Below are 21,472 nucleotides of genomic sequence, written 5' to 3' on the forward strand. Positions count from 1 at the left end.
GGCTATCGCCTTATTGACAACCCTGGGCATGTGTTTATTACGGAGAGACTCGTAGCCTGGTCGACGACTCTTTCAATATTGATATTTGTGACTCTCGTTTGTCTTGATGTTACTTCGTATGCAATGCTATCTTTCCAGGTATTAAACAGAGTATACGGTACATTAGTAGTGTATTTCCGATTTTTAAAATTGAGTCGGGGATGCAGCTCTCTTTCACCTTCAGCATCGAAATAAAAATACCTTACAAATAATTTTTTATGTGGACATCCTAGACGTACTGGATTTAGATACGGAGTAAAAATTTATGTTTTGCTTTCCTAAATAGTTATCTTTAGGCATGATCATTGAAATCCCTGTTTCCTGTAAATTGGACAAAGTTTCTAAGATTTCTATCTGTATGATACCATTAACCATAAACGTGACTTTACATATAATGTACAATGCATTGGTGCTGAATGATATTTGTAACATATGTTATCAGACAAAGTGGTTTCTTTAAATTCATGAACTTAACCGTTGTTTCAAAAAGGGCTTCGATCGGATACACTCTCTTCCAGTGCACAAATGTTGACCCTGTATTACCCCTATTTGTAGCAATCAACCCTATTTGTAACAAAAGTTAACCCCATATAGGGTTAGTATGATTTCTGTCAGAAAACAAGATTTTTTGACATTTTTGACCGAAATTGATGAAAATTGCCCCGAAAAAATTTTTGGCATGTATCTGCAAGACTAGACTATATCTTACGAGTATGCATCTTATCCCTAGGAACTGCACAACAAAATTTAATCTGACGAGCAGTTTCAGAAAAAATGAGTTTCGACCGGGAAAAAAAAGAAAATTGTTCCCAAAAATACAAATATGCATATTTCATTAATATTTCAACAAATACGGCAAACTTTTTTTGAAAATTAGGTTTTTGTTACAAATAGGGTTGATTGCTACAAATACGGGTAGAAATGTCACCCCTATTTGTAACAATCAACCCACTTTGTAACAAAAGCAGTTTCAGACAAAATGAGTTTCGACAAGGAACATGAGGGGATTGGCCGGCACAAACCATGTAGGTAGACTAAGGGACTGGTCAGTTTCTTCGGCCTGAGGGGGGGGGGGGGCGGTGGATTATTTTTTGCCGACGTCAAAAAGTGGCTGACCCCCCCTATTCCAAATTTTGAAAACAAGGTGACCCCATCCCAATTTTCGAAAACAGGGTGACCCCCGGCACGCGACAACTGTAAAACAAAAGGTGGACATAAAAAAAAAAAAAATATATATATATATATATATATATATATATATATATATATATATATATATATATATATATATATATATATATATATATATATATATATATTTAATATTTTTATATTTTATATACATTTATATTTTAAGTCATTCTGTGTTTTAATGAAATTGTTGACATGTCAGTTGTAAGATAGGAATTTCAAAGTGTCAATCTTGAAGTTTGAATACATTACATTTTGAATAAGTTGTGAATGTATTTCACATTTTCTTTGCTTAACCAGATGTCCTGAACAGAAATGGATGTCAATCATTAACATCAAAGAGGAAAAAGCAGTAAATCAAAAATTTTGATGGGTGTTAAGACTTGCCAGCCATCCAATTAAATATCCTGAGGAGCCATAGAGAGGCATTTTAGCTTAATCTGATGTGTGCAGTGTCTAAGATGACCTTTTCTTGTAACATTTTAACTGTTATTTTGGTCATAAAAAAGCATTCTACAGAAAACCTGAGACACAAAGGAAAACAGTTGCATCAATGACAATGAAAGATATCTTGTCATTTTTTTATCTCTAAAATAAGTCACTTTATCAAATATATATTGTGAAATATTTGTGCATGTTGCTTTCTCATTCTGAATTCTCATACAAAGTCAGAAAAGTATCAGGAATTTGTCATGCTTTTCATATGAAATGCAGATTTCATAACGGTACACTTTCACTTAGCAAACATCAAGATAATTCTGGCATATATCTCTGATTTATTAAGGTATGGCGTCCGAAGGGCGCGGAGAAAAATATGAAACATCCTGATACCTCTGATATATATTTCCTGTTTATTAAAGTCATGCACAGGAAGGGCGTGCTGAAAAATGTCTGATATATTAAAGTAATGTGCTCGAAGAGCACGCCGAAAAATATTGAACATACAGATATCTCTGATATATGTATGCCTGATATGTTAAAGTTGGGCGTGCTGAAAATATGTCTGATTATTAAAGATACGCGCCGAAGGGCGTGCCGAAAAATGCAATTGAATGATGAAATTTGTGGGTGACACGATGCATTTTAGGCAATGATGAGCCTGTGTCGAAATTCAAAAACACACTGACCCCCCCCTATTGGGCATTTCAAAAACATGGTGACCCCCCTATCACCAAAGTCAAAACAGGATGACCCCCCCATGAATCCACCGCCGCCCCCCCCCCCAGGCCGAAGAAGCTGACCAGTCCCTAATCCCCTGAGAGCGGAAAATTCCGCATTACCGAATTAACTGATTATGACTCCCCAGACAGTAAATAAACTACCGACCAAGTATAACAAAAGATCACAATGTTTATGAATATGACATCACCCATGATATTTGTAGAGCAATCACCGATTGACAGTCAGTTCACACCTCAAGTAAGGTATCTTTTCGTATGGAAATGATTTCGAACCTACAGCATTTGTGCCTGGAAATCTTGGCATGGAAAACAAAGGAAATTGTCCCCACACATACAAATATGCATATTTCATTAAAATTTCAACAAATATCAACAAATAGGGTTGATTGTTACAAATAGGGGTATTACAGACCCTGCTCATTATGCTTTTGTAGTGTATGTTGTGCTAATGATTTTCTTACTTCTTACGTTGACCTACCCGAAACTCCCCTTAGTCCCTTTGTCATTAATAACGAATTGACAAATATACTAATGCCCTGGGGGTATGATAATAAGTAAGGAAACGACCACATTTCCCAATTACCGCTTCCTTTGCTGTGGAGTTGGGTAATCCCAGTAATTTCCTACACAAAGTTCTTTGAACTTTTTCCAGGGCATCATAATAGTGAAATCCCCAGATTGCAGCACCATAACAGTAAAACTGGTAAAATTGTTGCACCAAACATCTTAAAGTGTACATTAACATCAAAATGAGAAAGCCTCCATCTTGCAACTGACAGTACATTTAAAGCCCTACGGGCTTGCTGAGCTAGAGTATAAACTGCTTTGGATCGTGTGTTTCGTGACGAAAGAAGAAGTCTGAGATATTTGTAATAAGACACCACTTCAATGACATTACCATTAAAAAAGCCAGTTTTTCCCTCGAGAGCGGTGACCATCTTTACGTAAAATCATAACTTTTATCTTATATAGGCTGATTTGCATACGTCATTTTACACAGAAACGTGACAGTATATTAATTAGACATAGTAAATTTCTGATTTAATCTGCGAAAATGACAATATCATCAGCGTAAGTAAACAGAAAATGTCGTACATTTCTTGTGTGAGCTGGATGCCTATACGACCTCATGTCATGTACATAGTATTGAGTTCTTCGATAAAGAAACTGAAGAGAATAGGGATTAGAATGCAGCCTGTCTGACACCTGTTGGACATTCAAAATACTGTGAAGGGGACATTGCCAGCTCTGACACATGACTTAATACTTGAATACATAGAATATAATACATGAAACACATAGCGACAAAAGTTTGTACAAAAGAAGAAATGATTGACCAAGTCAAATGCATTGGAAAAATCAACAAAAAGGCAGCATAGTTCACCTTGTCTTATACTTAAGTATTTTTTGGATGATGGCGTGTAAGACAAAAATGTTGTCAGTAGTGATGTGATTTTTCCTGAAACCTGACTGACAGTCTGAAAGTATATTTGTGCTGTCAGACCATTTTGTTAAACGTACATTTAATACTTTAGTGAATATTTTTCCAAGTGCGTTTAATAATGAGATGCCTCGGTAATTATGAACAACACTCCTATCACCTTTCTTGAAAAGCGAAATTACAGTGGCAATTGTCAACTCAGGAGGAAAGTTACCAGATTCAAAGATGGAATTAGATGAACTAATGGTGGTAACATTACATCTGCTGCATGGCTATAAATCTTGTCAGGCAAACCGTCTGGACCTGGAGCTTTCCCAGGTTTTAATTTCTACCTGCAGTGTGATGTCATACTATAGGGATAACTGGGTCTATGTATATGATAAACACCAATATATGCATATATACTGATTCTGTAAATGTGTCAAATACATTAAGTATACAAATAGGTATACTTATAAAGTGCAAAATTACAGTGTACACTTGGTGTGCAAAGATTTGCATCTCGTCTACTCATTATCTGCAAAGATATACGCTACGCATTTAAACGTATTGGAATATTCATATACAAAGATATACGTTACGTATGCAATTAATATTGTGTTTGATCTACGTCAATATACGTAAATATACATGTACTGAATGTATATTAAGCATTTTGTCCACTGACAATCGCACAAAAATTTAAGCAGGGTCCTGCTACAGCATCTCGAAGTGAACACTGAGAAGCATTTCATTTGAATGTTTTAACCCTAAAAGCATTTTTCAACCCAGCAGAATGCGGATCAATTCATCCTTTCAAAAAGGTAATTTATTGCAATATAAATAGTAAGCTTAACAAAGTAAATAGCCCCGATACTTGCATTCCTATGGACAGTTAGTGATCCCTTTTCAATCAAATAACATGCGGCAAGCTTGTATTCGTTATTTTCAGAAACAGCGACACGAGAACGTCAGATATTTACGTTTGACAATGTGTTACATGAATGTGGTGAACTTAAGTTTCACATTTCACTTTGAAATTCGAGTATGAATTAATCCAACAAATGTTTGAGCTGAAATATTCCGTCCAAATTATGGCATTCTAGCGATGAATTTTCTGTTGTTTTGAATCTAGTTGAAAATGTTAACCAGTCATATTGTTGCAATTGTCAGCATATTAACTGTTTTCGGCTGTCACCATTCAATTTAATGCTTGATTCACTGCCACAACTTGATACAAGCGATGCAGAGAGGTACAAAATATAGTAAAAATATATTGATGCAGTATCGTAAAGTCCATTTCCAAAGTTTCGATGGTAAGCAACTTTAAAAAAACCCCAATATTTTTTATGATAAAAGCTGAGTAAAATGTGTGGAAGGGCGGAGGGTTCTCAGGCTCTTCAATCAAAACGGCGACCTTCTGGCTATATTGTTGTCAGTGACCAAAATTAGAATCATTTTAAGCTGGCCTGGAAAAATTTGTAATCGGTTCGCTTTGTGTTCAGCAAACGCACAGTGCGTTTATTTAAGGAAAGATTACCAGCAACATTTACGTAAATTTAGTTTTTAGATAAAGCTTAGTCATCCTAGTCTGCTGACCTGCAGTTTGCAAATATGTCTTGAAATAGTGTACTGGTAAGTAAGGACGTCCTGAAACATTAAGTTGAAACACTCGCAGAAGGATAAAACTCTAAAATAGTCTCTAATAAACATCGTCTGTTAATGTGACTTGGTGAGTTCACATACATATAAGATCAATAAGACAATTTTAGCTCTATATTTGTTAGAAACTCTGATTTTCAACAAATATTTCACAGTTAGCAGGACCGTTTGACGGTGATGTCTTCACTAGGTGCCGAAAGTTTTGAGTTCGAATCCGAGAATTTAGTGCAATACCATTGAACTAGACCAACCAACACTTTCTTGGAAGTAGGCTAACTCCGCAAGAGAATGTTTATTTTCAACGCTTGGTAAGTCTACGATACTCTTTTATTCTCTTTACCACCAGAGTTGAAATGACAGTGATAAACATAACTGTCTGAGATATACAAGTTCGCGCTTTATTTTTTAAGTATATTCTCAATATATATATATTTTCAAGAGAAACTAATGATTTATCATTCGGCATACAACGTTTAAGTAATCGTACAAATCTCGACTAAATAGAAGATTCCATATACCTTAAAAATATATTTCTTCAAAAGTATCATTGTGACGTTTTGTCAAAATATCAGCGAAACCCCGAATGGTAATATACCTTGAAACCTGCACACCAAATATGAATTTCAACTCTTGAGTCAGAAACTGTTCCAGAGTGCTTACTACAAAATGACGGAGTTACATAAGTTTGGATGTCGGAGGTTGTTACATGTAGTGTTGAATGGTAAGAAAATATTAAATGCATACAAGTACTCGTGTTAAATATGATTTAATTGATTTATTAAAAGGGGAAAACAATGACCAGTGTAATTCTCGCTTCCAATAACCGAATAACTGTAACCTCCACAAATGTAATAATCTCCACAAATGTAATATCAACCACAATTGTAATAAAATCAACCACAAATGTAATAAAATAGTCAACCATTAATGTAACAACCCGCAACCACAAATGTAATAAACAAATTAACCATAAATGTAATAAAACTCAACCATAAATGTAATAAACTTGAACTTGCATATGTGATCATTTGTTTATCAATGCCCTGAGTAAATAATAACTTTAATAAGACTAGTGTAATGTTATTGCATACTTTCCTGAAACTGGGTTACCTTTCCGAAACACAGAATAGAATACTTTGAGAACGCTATTAGAAAACGGCGAGGTACTGATCAAACCGTTAGATAATGGAAGTGGAACAGCAGTTCTAGACCCTGATAATTACATAATAAGGAAGCGTCAAAATAACTCGTCAACCAGTGATACCACACAAAGTTTATGACAGATGACTCCGAACAAATCACAGAGAAATATAAAACCTTATAACAGAAACTTACGACACAAAACATGTTGACGAGAACATATATTTCAATCTAGTAAAAAAACAATACGAACACTACCTTGAACACAGTAGAACAAAATTAGACATCCTGGCATCCCTGGTGAAGGAACAAACTTCAAGTGGGACAACATAGGAATACATACAATCTATCGATTATTCCACACAATTTATCCACTGAAGACGAATTTGAGGCGATCGATTAAGAAAGTACGGCAATTTTCGAAAAAAAACGGCGTTAAAGGATTGTAGTGTTATACAGTCTTCCCCACTCTGGAGTAGAGACTGCACTGACGTTCATATTACAGCTGTGTCTAGCCATGGCCAATCAGTTCTGTACACAATACAGGGAAACGTAAGATACACTTTCAAATATACAAAACACACCAAACGCAAACAATTAAGAAATGAATAATATGTGGAGTTGCTTTCCTTATTACATGGATCAATATTTAAGAGCTAATTACTCAATTGCAACGACAAAATAGATTTATTACATTTATGGTTGATAAGTATTACATTTATGGGTGTTTTTTTATTACATTTATGGTTACCATTTATTACATTTGTGGTTGGTGTTTTTATTACCTTTATGGTTGATTTTTGTTACAATTATGGGCGATATTACATTTATGGGTGCATTTTATTACAATTGTGGTTGATATTACATTTGTGGAGATTATTACATTTGTGGAGGTTACAAGAACTACCAAATTAATCTAAATATCATGAGATGCCCCATAGTACCATAACGAGAATGAACGCTGTATGATACTTACGTGAGTTAACAGAGGATGATGAGTGCAACTCGGAAATTAAATCGGAAATGAAAAGGGAAATTATAAAACATACAGCTGGCAAAACACTAACTATCAGAGTCTCTTTCTAACCTGTCACATTATAACTGAAATGTATTTCCTGAGGGACCAAAGATAGTAAAATCTAAAGTACTAACAAATCCCCAGTTTAGGGAGGGGTCGTTAGACCCCAATAGTTTTCCCAGTTAAAGCGATGAAATTCGTTTCTTCGCTTCGATAAAGTTTGTATGTGCGATGTGTGATAGTGAGCATGTGTGCGTGAATGCTTCACGAACTCTACAACGTGTGGAGCGGTCTCAGTCAGAAAAATGTAACAACTTAGCCGGCTATTGAACCACTCTTTTTTGGGAGTGGAGATTTATTGCCGAGCGGTTCTCTCTGTGGCCTCTCCGCTAGGCGACTGATGCCGTATGTTGTGGGTTCGAACCCGATTGAAAACTAGCCGTATTTCCTTACACAAAATCAAAATTAGGGCTCTGTTATAACAAAATACAACTAGAACCAAGTGGCTAAAACTCTGGGACCACACAAGAAGTGAAGAAATCATAATACAAACACAAGACATGTTGCTATACTTTCGCACAATAGTTAATTACCTCTAACGTTTACATATCTGAAACCCCCCTTTGTTATTAATGACGAATTTACAAATATCACTGATGACCTGGAACGTTCGGCAATATCGATGAAGAGAGAGCGAATGTATTTTTGAGGGTAAAACGCTCTGAAAAACACACACAAATAGCATTTTTTGAGACTTTATTTATTGGTCGAATAGAGCTTCTACCTCTTTGGCGACCTAAAGGTTGTCACCTTTAGTTTAAAATTTTAAGAGTAGCCATACCAATGCATCATTGCTTATTTGAAGAGTTACTTGTAAATCAACAGAAAATGATCAACTGTCGCTTGATGGACTCTCACAGGTGTATATGGTGTATATTTAGTTATATAATGTGAGACTGTCGTAAGTGTGAAATCATCAAGAAAAAAAGGTTTTTAACTTTGTACTTAAAGCCTGTTTTGGTGTCTTTTACACACTAGTGACGGAATACTAATAATAATCGATTAAAGTAGTGTTTATAAACTTACAACAAAATTATCGTACGACATATATCAAAGAAAGAGCATATACGAATGATTGCCAGAGATTTAATCTGTAACTTGCTATGGAGGATGTTGTTCTTTACATGACTGTCTAATATTGTACAAATAGACCGGGCATGTGATTTTAAAGTGGCTACCGAGCTGAATATTCCTGAAATTATCAGCGCGAGTGGTTGGAGACTGACTGAATGGCTCCCCTGAAAACAGTAAGGGGAGTTAATGAATAAAATATACATCAATCACTATCTTTCTATTGTAGTGTATAGACCAGCGAATACAATAACGGATACGCATAATATGTTTTTTGATATTGTGATGTATTGAAGAGGATGAACTTTTTTCGTCAATAAAAAAACATAGCATATTTGCTAATTTTGAACATTTTCAGTCAATAAATATCCCTAAATGTGGTCTCTGTTACATTCATGAAAGGACGAGTGTCTTTATTCATTACATAAAAGTAATGGTATACTTTTATCTTTTGCAGTAAGGCACTTTGAAGAAATATGTAAAATGTGAACTTTATTTAGTGCAAAGGACTCGTTGCTCCCATTTAATTAGATGCATTGGTCATGAATTAGCAACGAAAAATGTAAATGGGCATTGAGTAGTAGGATCACTAATGTGTCATAATCCTCTTACAGACTAAAACAAAGTCGATCCCTTAGATCGATTCCCCTACCCTTAACACTGTGTGTAAAATTAAATAACTTCAAAATCTTACTCCATGTTACAATTCCAATCTCCTGCTCAAAACATATGACATGTTTTTTTAATACTTGGTTTTATTTAATAACCTTTGTATCTGTAATATGTTTTTTTGCCTGCGAACATGTGACCAACACGATATAATGCTGTTTTCGTCATCCAGATGTTTGTCTTGCGCGTCGCTCGCTATCACCAAAGTGTGGTAATTCGAAAATGAAATAAAAGTCCATAGGTGTATATGATGGCGTTTTCACACTATAGGGAAAATGCGAGAGTGGCGCGAGAAAGTGACGCTTTCTCGCAATCTGTGAGAATCTCTTGTTATGCTCCAAGTGATATTTTATTTCATTCTCACTTGTGAGCAATAGAGATGCACTCCTTGGCGAGAATCAAATATGATAACTGATTCTCACCGTGAGATTGGAAATTCTCACCAAGCACAATGAGCATGGTTAATTTCACGATGAGAACGTATTATTTACTGGTGAGAATCAATTAGACTCGCCGTTCTTTGGTGAGAATCAGCCAGACTTGTTGTACTCTGTTGAGAATTAATCTGGCCAATACTTTAATGGCTACGACCAATTTTACATTGCTGAAGATGATACGACATGTTATGAATCAAATTTAATTCTAAGAGCCAAACAATCGCACAAAAATTTAAGCAGAGTCCTGCTAAAGTATTTCCAAGTGAAGACTGAAAAGCATTTCATTCGAATGTTGTAACGCTGAAAGCTGTTATTCAACCAAGAAGAATGCGACTCAACTCATGCTTTCAACAAGGTTATTTACTGCATTGGAAATAGAATGCTCAGCTATGTAAATAGCCCAGATCCATGCATTCCTATAAACAGTTAGTGATCCCCCTTCGATCAAATAACACCCGGCAAGCTTGTCCTCATTATTCTCGGAAACAGCGACACGAGAACGTCAGATATTTACGTTTAGCAAAGTGTTATTTGAATGTGGTGAACTAATGTCTAACATTTCATTATGGAAATGTGAGCATACATTGATCCAACAAATGCTCCTGCTTAAATATTTCGTCGAAATTCTGGCATTCTAACAACGAATTTTCTGTTGTTTTGAACGTAGTTGGAAATGATACCTTAGCATATTGTTGCAATTGTCAGCATACTTAACTGTTTTCGGCTGTCACCATTCAATTTAATGCTTGATTCACTGCCACACCTTGATACACGTGATGAAGAGAGGTACAAAATATAGTTAAAATATTGATGCAGTATGGTAAAGTCCATTTACAAAGTTTCGCTTTTAAGTATCAATACTTTGTTGATGATGAAAACTGAGTAAAATGTGTCGTATTGTGGAAGGTTCTCAGGCTCCTCAATCAGAACGACGACGTTCGTGAAATGCCTGTGTTTTTGTCAGTGACTAAATAAGATCATTTTTTGCTGCCCTGGAACATTTTGTGATCGGTATGCTTTGTGTTCAGCAAACGCACAATGCCTTTATTTAAGGAAAGATTACCAGCAAAAAATACGTAAAATGAATTTTTAGACAAAGCTTAGTCATCCTAGTCTGCTGACCTGCAGTTTGCAGATATGTTTTAAAAGTGTACTGGTAAGTAAGGACGTCCCGATATATCAATTTGAGACACTCACAGGAAAATAAAACTTTATTAATAGTATATAGGAAACACCGTCTGTTAAAGGGACAAAGTCGGCCATTTTTCATGAATTTGGTTTGATACGAGATACTACTTATACTGTTTGACATGTTGAAAGAGACTGAATGAATGGGTGACCATGCATATATTCCACCCTGGTTTTAGTCAAATTAAATGAAACTATTGCGAAAATGAATTAATGTTCATGACCAATAATTCGTGATGGTTTTATTTATTGTGTCTAAAATCGGGTTTGAATATATGCATGGTAATCCATCGGGTTTGAATATATGCATTGTAATCCATTCATTCAGTATCTTTCAACATGTCAAACAATATAAGAAGTATCTCGTATCAAACAAAATTTATGAAAAATGGCCGACTTTGTCCCTTTAATGTGACTGAGTGAGTTCACATACATGTAAAATCAGTAAAACAATTTTAGCTCTGTATTTGTTAGAAACTCTGAGTTTCCAACAAATATTTTACAGTTAGCAGGGCCGTTTGACGGTGATGTTTTCACTGGGTGCCGAAAGTTTTGAGTTCGAATCCGAGAATTTAGACCTTAAAACAAAAAGATTCTTTTAAATGCATCATTTTGATGTTTTGTCAAAATGTTAGCTAAAAAACAGAATGGCGATATACCTTGAAACCTGCACACCAAATATTCAACTCTTGGGTCAGGAACAGTTCCAGAGTACTTACTACAAAATGACGGAGTCACATTAGTTTGGATTTTGGCGGTTGTTATATGAAGTGTTCCATGGTGAGAAAACAACACAAGATAGAAATACTCATGTTAAATATAATTAAATTATTTATTCAAAAGGGGAAAAAATAACCAGTACATTGTTGCTTTGAATGACCAAAGAACTACCAACTAAATCTAAATATCTGTGATGCCGCGTAGTACTATAATGTCAATGAACGCTGTATGATATTTACGTGGCTTAACAGATGATAATGTTTATGACTCGGAAATTGATTAGGAAATAAAAAGGAAAATTATAAAACACTACAGGATTTTCGGGCCTCTTTTTGAATACATGAAATAAATTATGTGTATTCTATCCAAATTATCCTGACATGGCAAGCGATTATGTCCTAATCACGTACAGCGGCACTGCTAATTAAGCCCCGAAACCAGTTTGTACAAGAAAAGAAGAGCGTAATTTTAAAATCGAAACGATACGTTTTATTTTATGATGAACATCTGAGTGAATGTCTGTTTTCTTCCATTTCGAGCGAAAATGAAAAAAAAAAATTGAAAAGAACCGGCGAGCTTGCTTCTGGTATTGCAAGTATGGATCAATGATACGAAAAAACTCAACAAGGTACCTTGTTGATCATGAGCTTCATTATTTACTGTTTCATTAATAAAAACAAAATTCACACTTGATATTTTGAGATGCCGTACTACAATCGTATCCTTTTCGATTTTAAATATTGATTTGATTTTTGTAATTTTACATTTCTACCGCGTCTTTGGTTCGACAAAGAACACATTACTTGCGCCTCGTAGAAAAACAATGGCATCTACCAGCTGTAGATTCTTCGCCGCTATCGTGACCCGGTATCGTGACGACCGCTTGCTTTAAGATATTTATTTCATCAGATTTGAATGTAGAAATCTAAATCTGTAATGTTGAGACACTGTACTACTAGGGTGTTATTTTCGATATTTGGATGTTGCGTTAGTTCTATTCAAATTTACATTTTACTGTTGTGATTCGGCGACATAGTACGTTGTCACTCTGCCACCCCATAGAAAACAATGGCCTTTTTACTGACCGTAAATTCTTCGCCGCTATCGCGCCGATCGCCTGCCTCAAGATAGTGATTTATTCAGGTATGAATATAAAAATCTAAATCTATAATCTAGAGATGCTTTACTACAAGGGTTTTATTGTCGATGTTTAGATGTTGCGTTAGATTTATTCAAATTTACATTTTGCTGTCGTGATACGGCGACGTAATTTACCACGCCAAGGCCAACACAAAACAATATGCCATTTTACCGGCTGTGATTATTCACCGGTCCCGTGTCGATAGCTTGCTTGGAGATTATTATTCCTTCAGCTATTGATTTAAAACATTACACCATCAATGTTGATGTCATGTAATCTTATGGTTTTAGATTTTTGAAGATTTGCTTTATTTTTAGTATTGTTACAGACGCAAGTAATTCAGAGACATACAATGTCAAATACCCTATCGTTAATAAAGGCTTTTTCACCGGTTGCAATGCTTTACCGACCCCATGTACATAGCTCGCCTCATTATGCTCATAGCTGGCACAATGTAAACAAAAATTACACATATTATCTATAGATGGTATGCTTCAATTGCGAAGATTTCGATTTTTGAATGCTTACATAATTTGCTCATTTTTCCTGCATTTATATTGCTGGAATTCGGCGACATCAATATGCCCTACGCGATATTGTGAACATTGGCTGTATAATCAGTCTGCTGACGTATTTCAATATCTGACAAATTTGAGGAAGTATATCTAGTAAAGATAAATACAACAGTATCATGTTCTACATTTTCCCTCCTATATTAACAGCTGTTTTGGGATATATAAGTATTATAACTCACTATAGCGGCTTTTCTTTCTGGACGCCGCCATCTTGAAAAATCTCTTGTTATTGACAATGGCTAAAGCAGAGCTTAAACGACGGCGGCGCTGCACTGAACAATTAGAAGGTCATTTGCTTCGCAGCGAACATATAGCTGGCAAAACACTAAATATCAGAGTTTCTAACCTATCACGTCATAGCTGAAACATATTTCCTGAGGGACCATCGATCGTAAAATCTAACGTACTAACACTTCCTTAGTTTGGGGAGGGGTCGTTAGACCCCAATCGTTTTTCTTACACTAAATCGCCATTAGGGTTCTGCTATAACAAAATACAGTTAAAACTAAGTAGCTCAAACTCTGGGACAACACAACAAGTAAATAAATTATAATACAGTCACTGGACACGTATTCGTGTACGGTTATGTATGTGACAGAACAGTCACCTTAACGTGATTATGCGGCGTAGTAATATCTTTGCGCGCACCCAGTAAATTGATGGGTCAGAAATAACGACAAAAAGTAACGAAAAGGCGTAATTACAAGTCTGTGGAATAATATAGTATTATTTGTACATTAAAAAAGTGTAAATAAGAAGCTTGTGTATCCTTATAAATGCTGTTTAGAATTTTGCAAATGTGTTCGTGAAGAACAGGTTTTAATATTTTATACATAATACTGTTAAACAAGACAGTTTTCCTAATACCAATTTCGCATGAAGGAGTTTCGGTAGGGAGATGACACCGAAATCAAGAATTCCGTACTTTTTATTCCGTCAACTTTTATGATCGGCGACCCCTTTGACTTTTTTTTGACGTTGAACTACTGCCCGTTTCCCCAGCATAGGACAAATTAAAACCAGACTACAAATAATTCGTTGAAACATTGTGTGAATTCAAAGAGCGTCCCCTAGCGGTCTTGTACAAAACAACGCATACGCATGTCTAATAAAGTGGTTCTATCAGTCTAACAGTCTTTATTGAAATTGCTACTTTATCCTAAGGGATTAGTTGCTTTTTGAAGTAAAGTTTTGTTACCTACAATGGCAAATCAATGACCATTATCTCAAAAACAAAGTTTAATTGATCTTTAACTGTTTGTCTTCATCTTAATATCGCTATATAATATTTACATTTAACAACCTCAGTACACGGCTATCATATTTGCGATGTATGTTGGTTTCAGTAAAGACAGTCGAGAAACGTTGCTTTAGAAATATCAAAGCTGTAATACTTAGAGGGCGGTGGCCTTTTGAATCTGATTAAATATTGTAACATAAAAATATCAAAACTGTAAAACAGTTTGGAATGTAACAAAAATGAATTCTCTGTGAGATTCGTGTGTGTTAATCAAGGAAATTGTTGGAAATAAAACTATTTATAAATAACTATGTTCCACTTTCGCTGATGAGAGTATTTACACACGAATGTAAGTGACCGAACCCATCAACACTTCTTAAGATGTGGGTTTGCATGAGCTCACAATGGATATGAAATAAAAACCTTGTACAAGTCTTCATGTCTATAGCACATGTCTTTTAATGTCATACCTTTGTGTAAACAAAGTCATCACTATAGTTTTATAGTTTGATCATGCATTTTTTTAATTGAACAGTAACATTTTTAAGCACAGTTTTTTGTTTGTTTTCTGTCGTCTACAGTTACATCACTAGATTTGGCGATGGAAGACTGAGGGCGTGTTTGGTACAGGGCCCCATTTTGTGGTGGTTGTTTCACGTTGGACCGAGATCGGTCATCTTTCCGCTTATTTCATGGTAAATAAGCAATTAGGAGCTTTTTCCGAAATAAACAGCAACGATAATAGTTGCACGGTGTATAAGGTGTTCATTAACGTTGAACTCGGGGAAAGTAAAAATGGCGGCGGCGACGTCGTGAGATCAGTCTTGTTGCTCCGGCCTACTTTTGACGACATGTATTTAAAGTGAAAGCTCAATCAAAATACACTCTCTAAAAGTGTCCAAAGTTAGGTAAAGATCTTTTATGCGTATCGTAAACTATAATAAACCTTTACGTGCTTAACAGATTAACACCGCTTTGAAGAGCTTAGTTTATAAATTGACCACGAACAAACATGGTTAGCGACGTTTCAAGCTAACAGCGGCAAAATCCTAATTGAATCCAGCTTCTCCCAACAGAAATCTACCCTTGGCCAGGTGCGACTATCAGAGGCAACAGTCAAAACTTGTCACGTCTATCAATATTCAAAGGTTGTTTTTTTTCCTCTCTGCTATCAAAAACTGACTGTTTCGTGATATTGGTAACACATAATACATTTTAGCTGACACTATTGTAAGAACATCGAATTAATTTTAACTATTTACAAAACGTATTTCCCTTTTTACATAGAATATTAAAATGCATTGTGGCCAAGGTTACAAGCCACGTGGTAGACAGCACGTCAACAAGTGGTGTGTGCGATAAAGTTTAGCGCTACTACATCTGAGAGCGATGGCGCAGTGATAAATCATATGCTCTTTTTATTCACCCTTTCACAAGCATTGTGCAATGCGACTAGAAACTGACCCATGAAACCGCTCAAGAAACATTTGCTTCAAAGAGATTTCCGAGACACTGGTCTGGGCGACAGAGCCAGCATGGTTGGGCTTCCGCTACACAGGCAAAAGGAGCATAGGAAAAGAAGTCAGTATATTGTTGTATAATTTTTTTCCCAGCTCTAGGGTGTTAAAATCAGTCGGTCTACCTTGGCGTCTCAAACGGAATTGTATTTTTGTAACTGCTTTCTTTTCATTAAGATTTCACTTGTTAGCAACAGCATTATAATATTTTAAACCTCATAAATTCGCTCAATACCATAGCCTATTGTGTAAGGATTGGCATTCGATTTTTTTTGCGGCTATGCTATTCAGCAAAAGATGTCATTGGTTGGGCGATAGGATCAGCTCAAACCTGGCCACTTCCAGTCTGAAATGTCATCTGTACCTTTAAGCGTTCACATTGGTGTTGTTTCCTCTCCGACATTATCGAGTGAAACAGAGAACTATTGTCCTTGACTATATCTGTCCATTATTACATGGATTCATTACATGAGCAGTGATATCACTCAGTTATTCGGCTTTAACTTTATAACATTTAAAGCCTTAGAACTTCGCTAAAATAGCCTCTTGCTCAAGGATTGGCATGCTAGGTATCTCTTTCCTTCACTCTGTTTGATAAGTAGATCAGTCAGTCATCCTTTCCTGTTATCTACCCAAATTCATTTTTACACCTCGATAACGTACTGTTGCTCTCCATACCATCAACTTCTAAATTCTGTGCACAAATGATACATGCCTTGGAAACGAGGAAGTATGACCCCATCCTCTACCCTGGGCGTATAAGTCCCTTTGACATGTTGAAAGTAATCCAAAAATCTACATTTAACCTCAAATTTCTTGTCTGTTGTCAATGGTATTAGATTTTTCCCCACACTAATGCCATTCCGCAATTCACTCCCATTAATCACTTCTGAAATTCTAAAGGACAGTTGGAATGGTAAAGCTTCGTACATTTATCTTGGTTTGAATTGGCGCTAGGTTACACCTGTCAGGGGTACAAAAATCGATATCCAAATATAGCTTCCTCTTAGTCGTCTGTCATAGGATGTTCATAACTCCAATGCTGAGATCAGTAGAGATTACAAAAATTATACCATTTTCATACCCATCCAGCAGTTTTACAGGGTCAAAAGAAGCCAAAAGGACGGGAACTCAAAGGCAGGACCGTGGGAAAAGCAGGCTTCGTTTACGATCAAATGCAGCGAGCTAAATTCATCCCTAGAACCCAGCTTGTCCATTATAATAAAGAGACAAAGAAAACAAACAACTAAATCTCCTCGTTACCGTTTTCAGATCCCGGCATCCGAAGCTTAAAACAATTTAATAGTCAAACCAGATATGAACTGAATGTGCTCACGTATTGATATCCGGTGAACAGGCTAGAAAATTTTAGCATTCACTCAACATAACAACGTGTGCTAATATGACACCTGAATGGAAGGAATGACGAGTTATATGAATGACTTGTACAGATTTTGAGTTTGACAAAATTACAATTTTAGTTATCAAGCATTGAAATTGACTGCTGATGACTCGACATGTATTGACATTTATCAGACACTACTGGACGCATGAAATAATACAGTATGACATGAATTACTGCATTCTTTTTTACTGTTATGAAATTGTGTAAAACATTTGTACCTTTGACCTGTCTCAAACGACGACGAGCAAATCAATTGTACCTTTGACCTGTCTCAAACGACGACGAGCAAGGAGATGTTACGCAACATTTGCAGACCTCAGATTAATCACTAACCAAAACACAAGAACAAAGACAGACATTGTATATTCTGACAGCAGTTCAGTTGAGCACACGACGCGGAGTGGAAGACAGACTTCTGATAAGACTATACGTGTATACGGTTTACTGCCAGAGTAACTACCTTTGACGAGGATTTATTGTATTATGTTTTTCAATATTCCTGTCAATAAACTCAATTCATACCAATATAATGGACACCCGTGTGAGGCGTGTAATAAGAACCATTATCATATACCTACATTCACGTGCCTGTGTAAAGCTATGGGAGAAAGCGCCCTCAGATATATGTAATATCATTATATGAGCAGGTTTCATCAATTTTCCGTACAGTACTCTCAGAGTTAAATCACTAATTACAAAACTTTATTCAATATGTAAATGAACTAATTATTAACTTTACGAGCCCAATGCTTCTCAGTACAATTAAATATTTATCGGATCAATATCTGTAGCAAGTTTCATCAAATGTAATGCTGTAATTTTGGAGTAATATCACTAATTGCAAAGTTCATTAAATATGCAAATGAAACCTTAATTAACTCCACACAACTAAATGCTTTACACCACAATCTATCGGATTAGTATCTGCAGCAGATTCATCAAATTTGGTGCAGTTATTAAGGAGTTATATAACTATTTACAAAACTTCATAAAATATGCAAATGAGCTATTTTTTAACTTGACACTGCCAAATGCTTGTCAGTACAATACAATATTTATCAGATCAATATCTGTACCAGATTTCACTGACTTGGGTGCCGTAATTTCAGAGTTGTATACCTAATTACAAAGTTCATTAAATATACAAATGAACCCTTAATTAACTTGACACTACTAAGTGATTTACACCACAGTTAGATATGGGTCAGATCACTATCTGCAGCAGAATTCATCAAATTTGGTGAAGCTATATCAGAGTTATATAACTAATTATAAAACTTCATAAAATATGCTAATGAGCTATTTAAACACTTGACTCTGTCCAATGCTTTTAAGTATAGTTAGATATATATTAGATCAATATTTGTTGCACGTATTATTAAGTTTGCTGCAGGAATTTTAGAGTTATGTCACTAATAACAAAAGTTCGTTTTATAAGCAAATGAGCTGATAATTGACATGACACTCACAGTATCATCATTATGTTCTGAGATAGTCATCTGTGTAAAGTTTCATGAAATTTTGTGCAGTATTCCTTGATATATGCCTATACTGTCATTACCCTCTCCATAGGGAAACCATTGTACGGAAAAAATGATATTGCATAACTTCATAAATATGCAAGCAACACTAATCAAAATCTAATCAGTTCTTGCAAGTAGCATATGGTACCTGTGTACCAAATCTGACTTGAATCTGTTCAGGCGTTTTTGAGTTATCGTGTAAACAGACAGACAAACACACATAGACGGACAGACAGACAGGCATCGCTATAACATTAGCCCACGTGTGAACACGTGAGCTAATCAAACTTTAATCTTCTCAAAAAGTCAAACCAATGTACAAACGCGATCCCTACCCCGTCAATTATAACATATCGTCACAAAGCACAACACGTATCTGAGGGATTTGTTAGTTCACTGTAACTTATATTATGATTAGAAATTCTTGACAGAAGTAGGGATTATGAAGTGTAGATCGCTCAGGGGCTGTAACGTCTGTTAGCATAGCGATGACAAACAAAACTTTTTAACTACAACTGACAACGGCATTTATTTTATCTGAAAGAATATTCCGTTTACAATCAAAAGCATACTTTATTTAATAACTTGAAGAAGCTGCAAAAACAGGATATTGGTAAAACCAAGACAACACATACGCTACGCTTTATTAACCATCTTTCCACTGTACGCATGAAAAGACACCCATGTAGCATTGCACTTTACTCAGAATGAATAGGCAATGATGATGTTTCAATAATAGGCTTAACACAAGTGAATAACCAAGATGATAGCTTTTGCAAACAACTTTAAACCCTCTGATACATAAACGTAAGACTGTCACGCCACAATAATTAAACATAAGAAAATATCGTTTTCAAACCCTCCTTAATTGGGTTGATTGGGTTATAATATATATTACAATTCATTTCATTCTAACAGAAGAAATATTTTAAACATTGCACGAGAGGATTATTTTCCAAACGAAACAACATATTTATACAAGTCACGCATGGTTCCTGAAGTTTTAGCTGCAGTGTGATTGTAATCTCTCGATTTGCGGTGGCTAAACCTTTGTTTCTATTAACACCAACCAGGTGAGCACACACCACCAAAGCGTGCAGATGATGCCTCTTTCGTCAGGACAGGGGCTTGTAACGCAGGGTATGTCTTCTTTTTCAGTTCTTCAAGTCGAACTAACATTTCTTCTAATTTGTCCGGCATAGCCTTGCTGAGGTCGTTTCGTTCCGTTGGGTCATCTGTGCATGCAATGCCAAAGGAGAAATGTGTATTGATAGCAAATAAATTGTGAAGGATTAGAGGAGAAAACTGTTTAGTCCGTGGGCTGGAGGGGCCCACCTTTCACCCCCCTCATCCCTACTACATGGGTATTTTTTTGTCTTTTAGGACCTGCTGAACAAGAAAAAACACTGCATGAAAACCCAATAATTCAGATAAATTCACATTAATGAGTTGCCTGTATTATAGTATAATACACGTGAATTCACATGAATCCACGTGAATACAGGCTTGCTGAATACAAAAAATGGATTCTTGACTGTATTCATCTGTATATGCACTCTTCAGCTAAAATACAGGCAATAATCCATGTTAATACAGTAAGTATTATAGGGTTTTCATGCAGTGAAAGATGTTAACATGGATATTTTGGGATGCACTACCTATCTGGGCTGGTTTTTGATTTGCATGTACCGCAAAAAATGGTGAAAAATGGGTAGGGGTAGGGGGTACTATATCCTCCCCTACATTAAGTAAACTAGCATGATATAGCACAAACCGTACATTTTTGGAAAGCTCAGATTCTGCTCTTTATGAGAAACACCAAGTTTAGCAAAATTAATTTGTGTACATAGAATAGGACGACTTTAAAATGAATTTTTTTTAACAATTTTTGAAATTTTTTACCCAAAATACCATGTAACAATTGTGATTTACTTTTTATTAAGCAAAATTTTGACAGCTTTTTGTGTTTGAATTATTTATTTCAACATATCAAACAAGAAAAACAGTGTTAACATTAGATATTTAACTATACACTACTTCTCTGGAGTGAATTTTGAATTGCGTGTATCTGTGTGGGGTGTGCAAAAGCTAGGGGTAGGGGTACAACATTCTTTCCTTGATGAAGTAAACTGGCTTGAAATGCCATATACCTTATAGTTTTAGAAAGCTGAGATACTGGTCTTTCTAAAATGCATAAAGTTTTAGTTAAAAAATGATGTCATAGAATTGGATAACTTGAAATCAATTTTTTCTGGCAATTCAGTATTTTTAACCG

At 35.6% G+C, this 21,472-nt stretch overlaps 1 protein-coding gene across 1 annotated transcript in view; it reads right to left on the reverse strand.

Moving 5' to 3' along the window:
- Positions 1–19,441: 19,441 nt before the first annotated feature.
- The window catches only part of LOC139130126 (arylsulfatase B-like), a 38,477-nt gene continuing 36,446 nt past the window's right edge, over positions 19,442–21,472 (reverse strand). Inside the window, exon 15 of the mRNA XM_070695850.1 lies at positions 19,442–20,432. Within this exon, the coding sequence (XP_070551951.1) occupies positions 20,257–20,432 (176 nt within the window). The 3' untranslated portion in view covers positions 19,442–20,256. The remainder of the gene's footprint in view (positions 20,433–21,472) is intronic.

The sequence above is a fragment of the Ptychodera flava genome, chromosome 1, assembly GCF_041260155.1.
Source record: "Ptychodera flava strain L36383 chromosome 1, AS_Pfla_20210202, whole genome shotgun sequence".
Taxonomy (NCBI): Eukaryota; Metazoa; Hemichordata; class Enteropneusta; family Ptychoderidae; genus Ptychodera; species Ptychodera flava.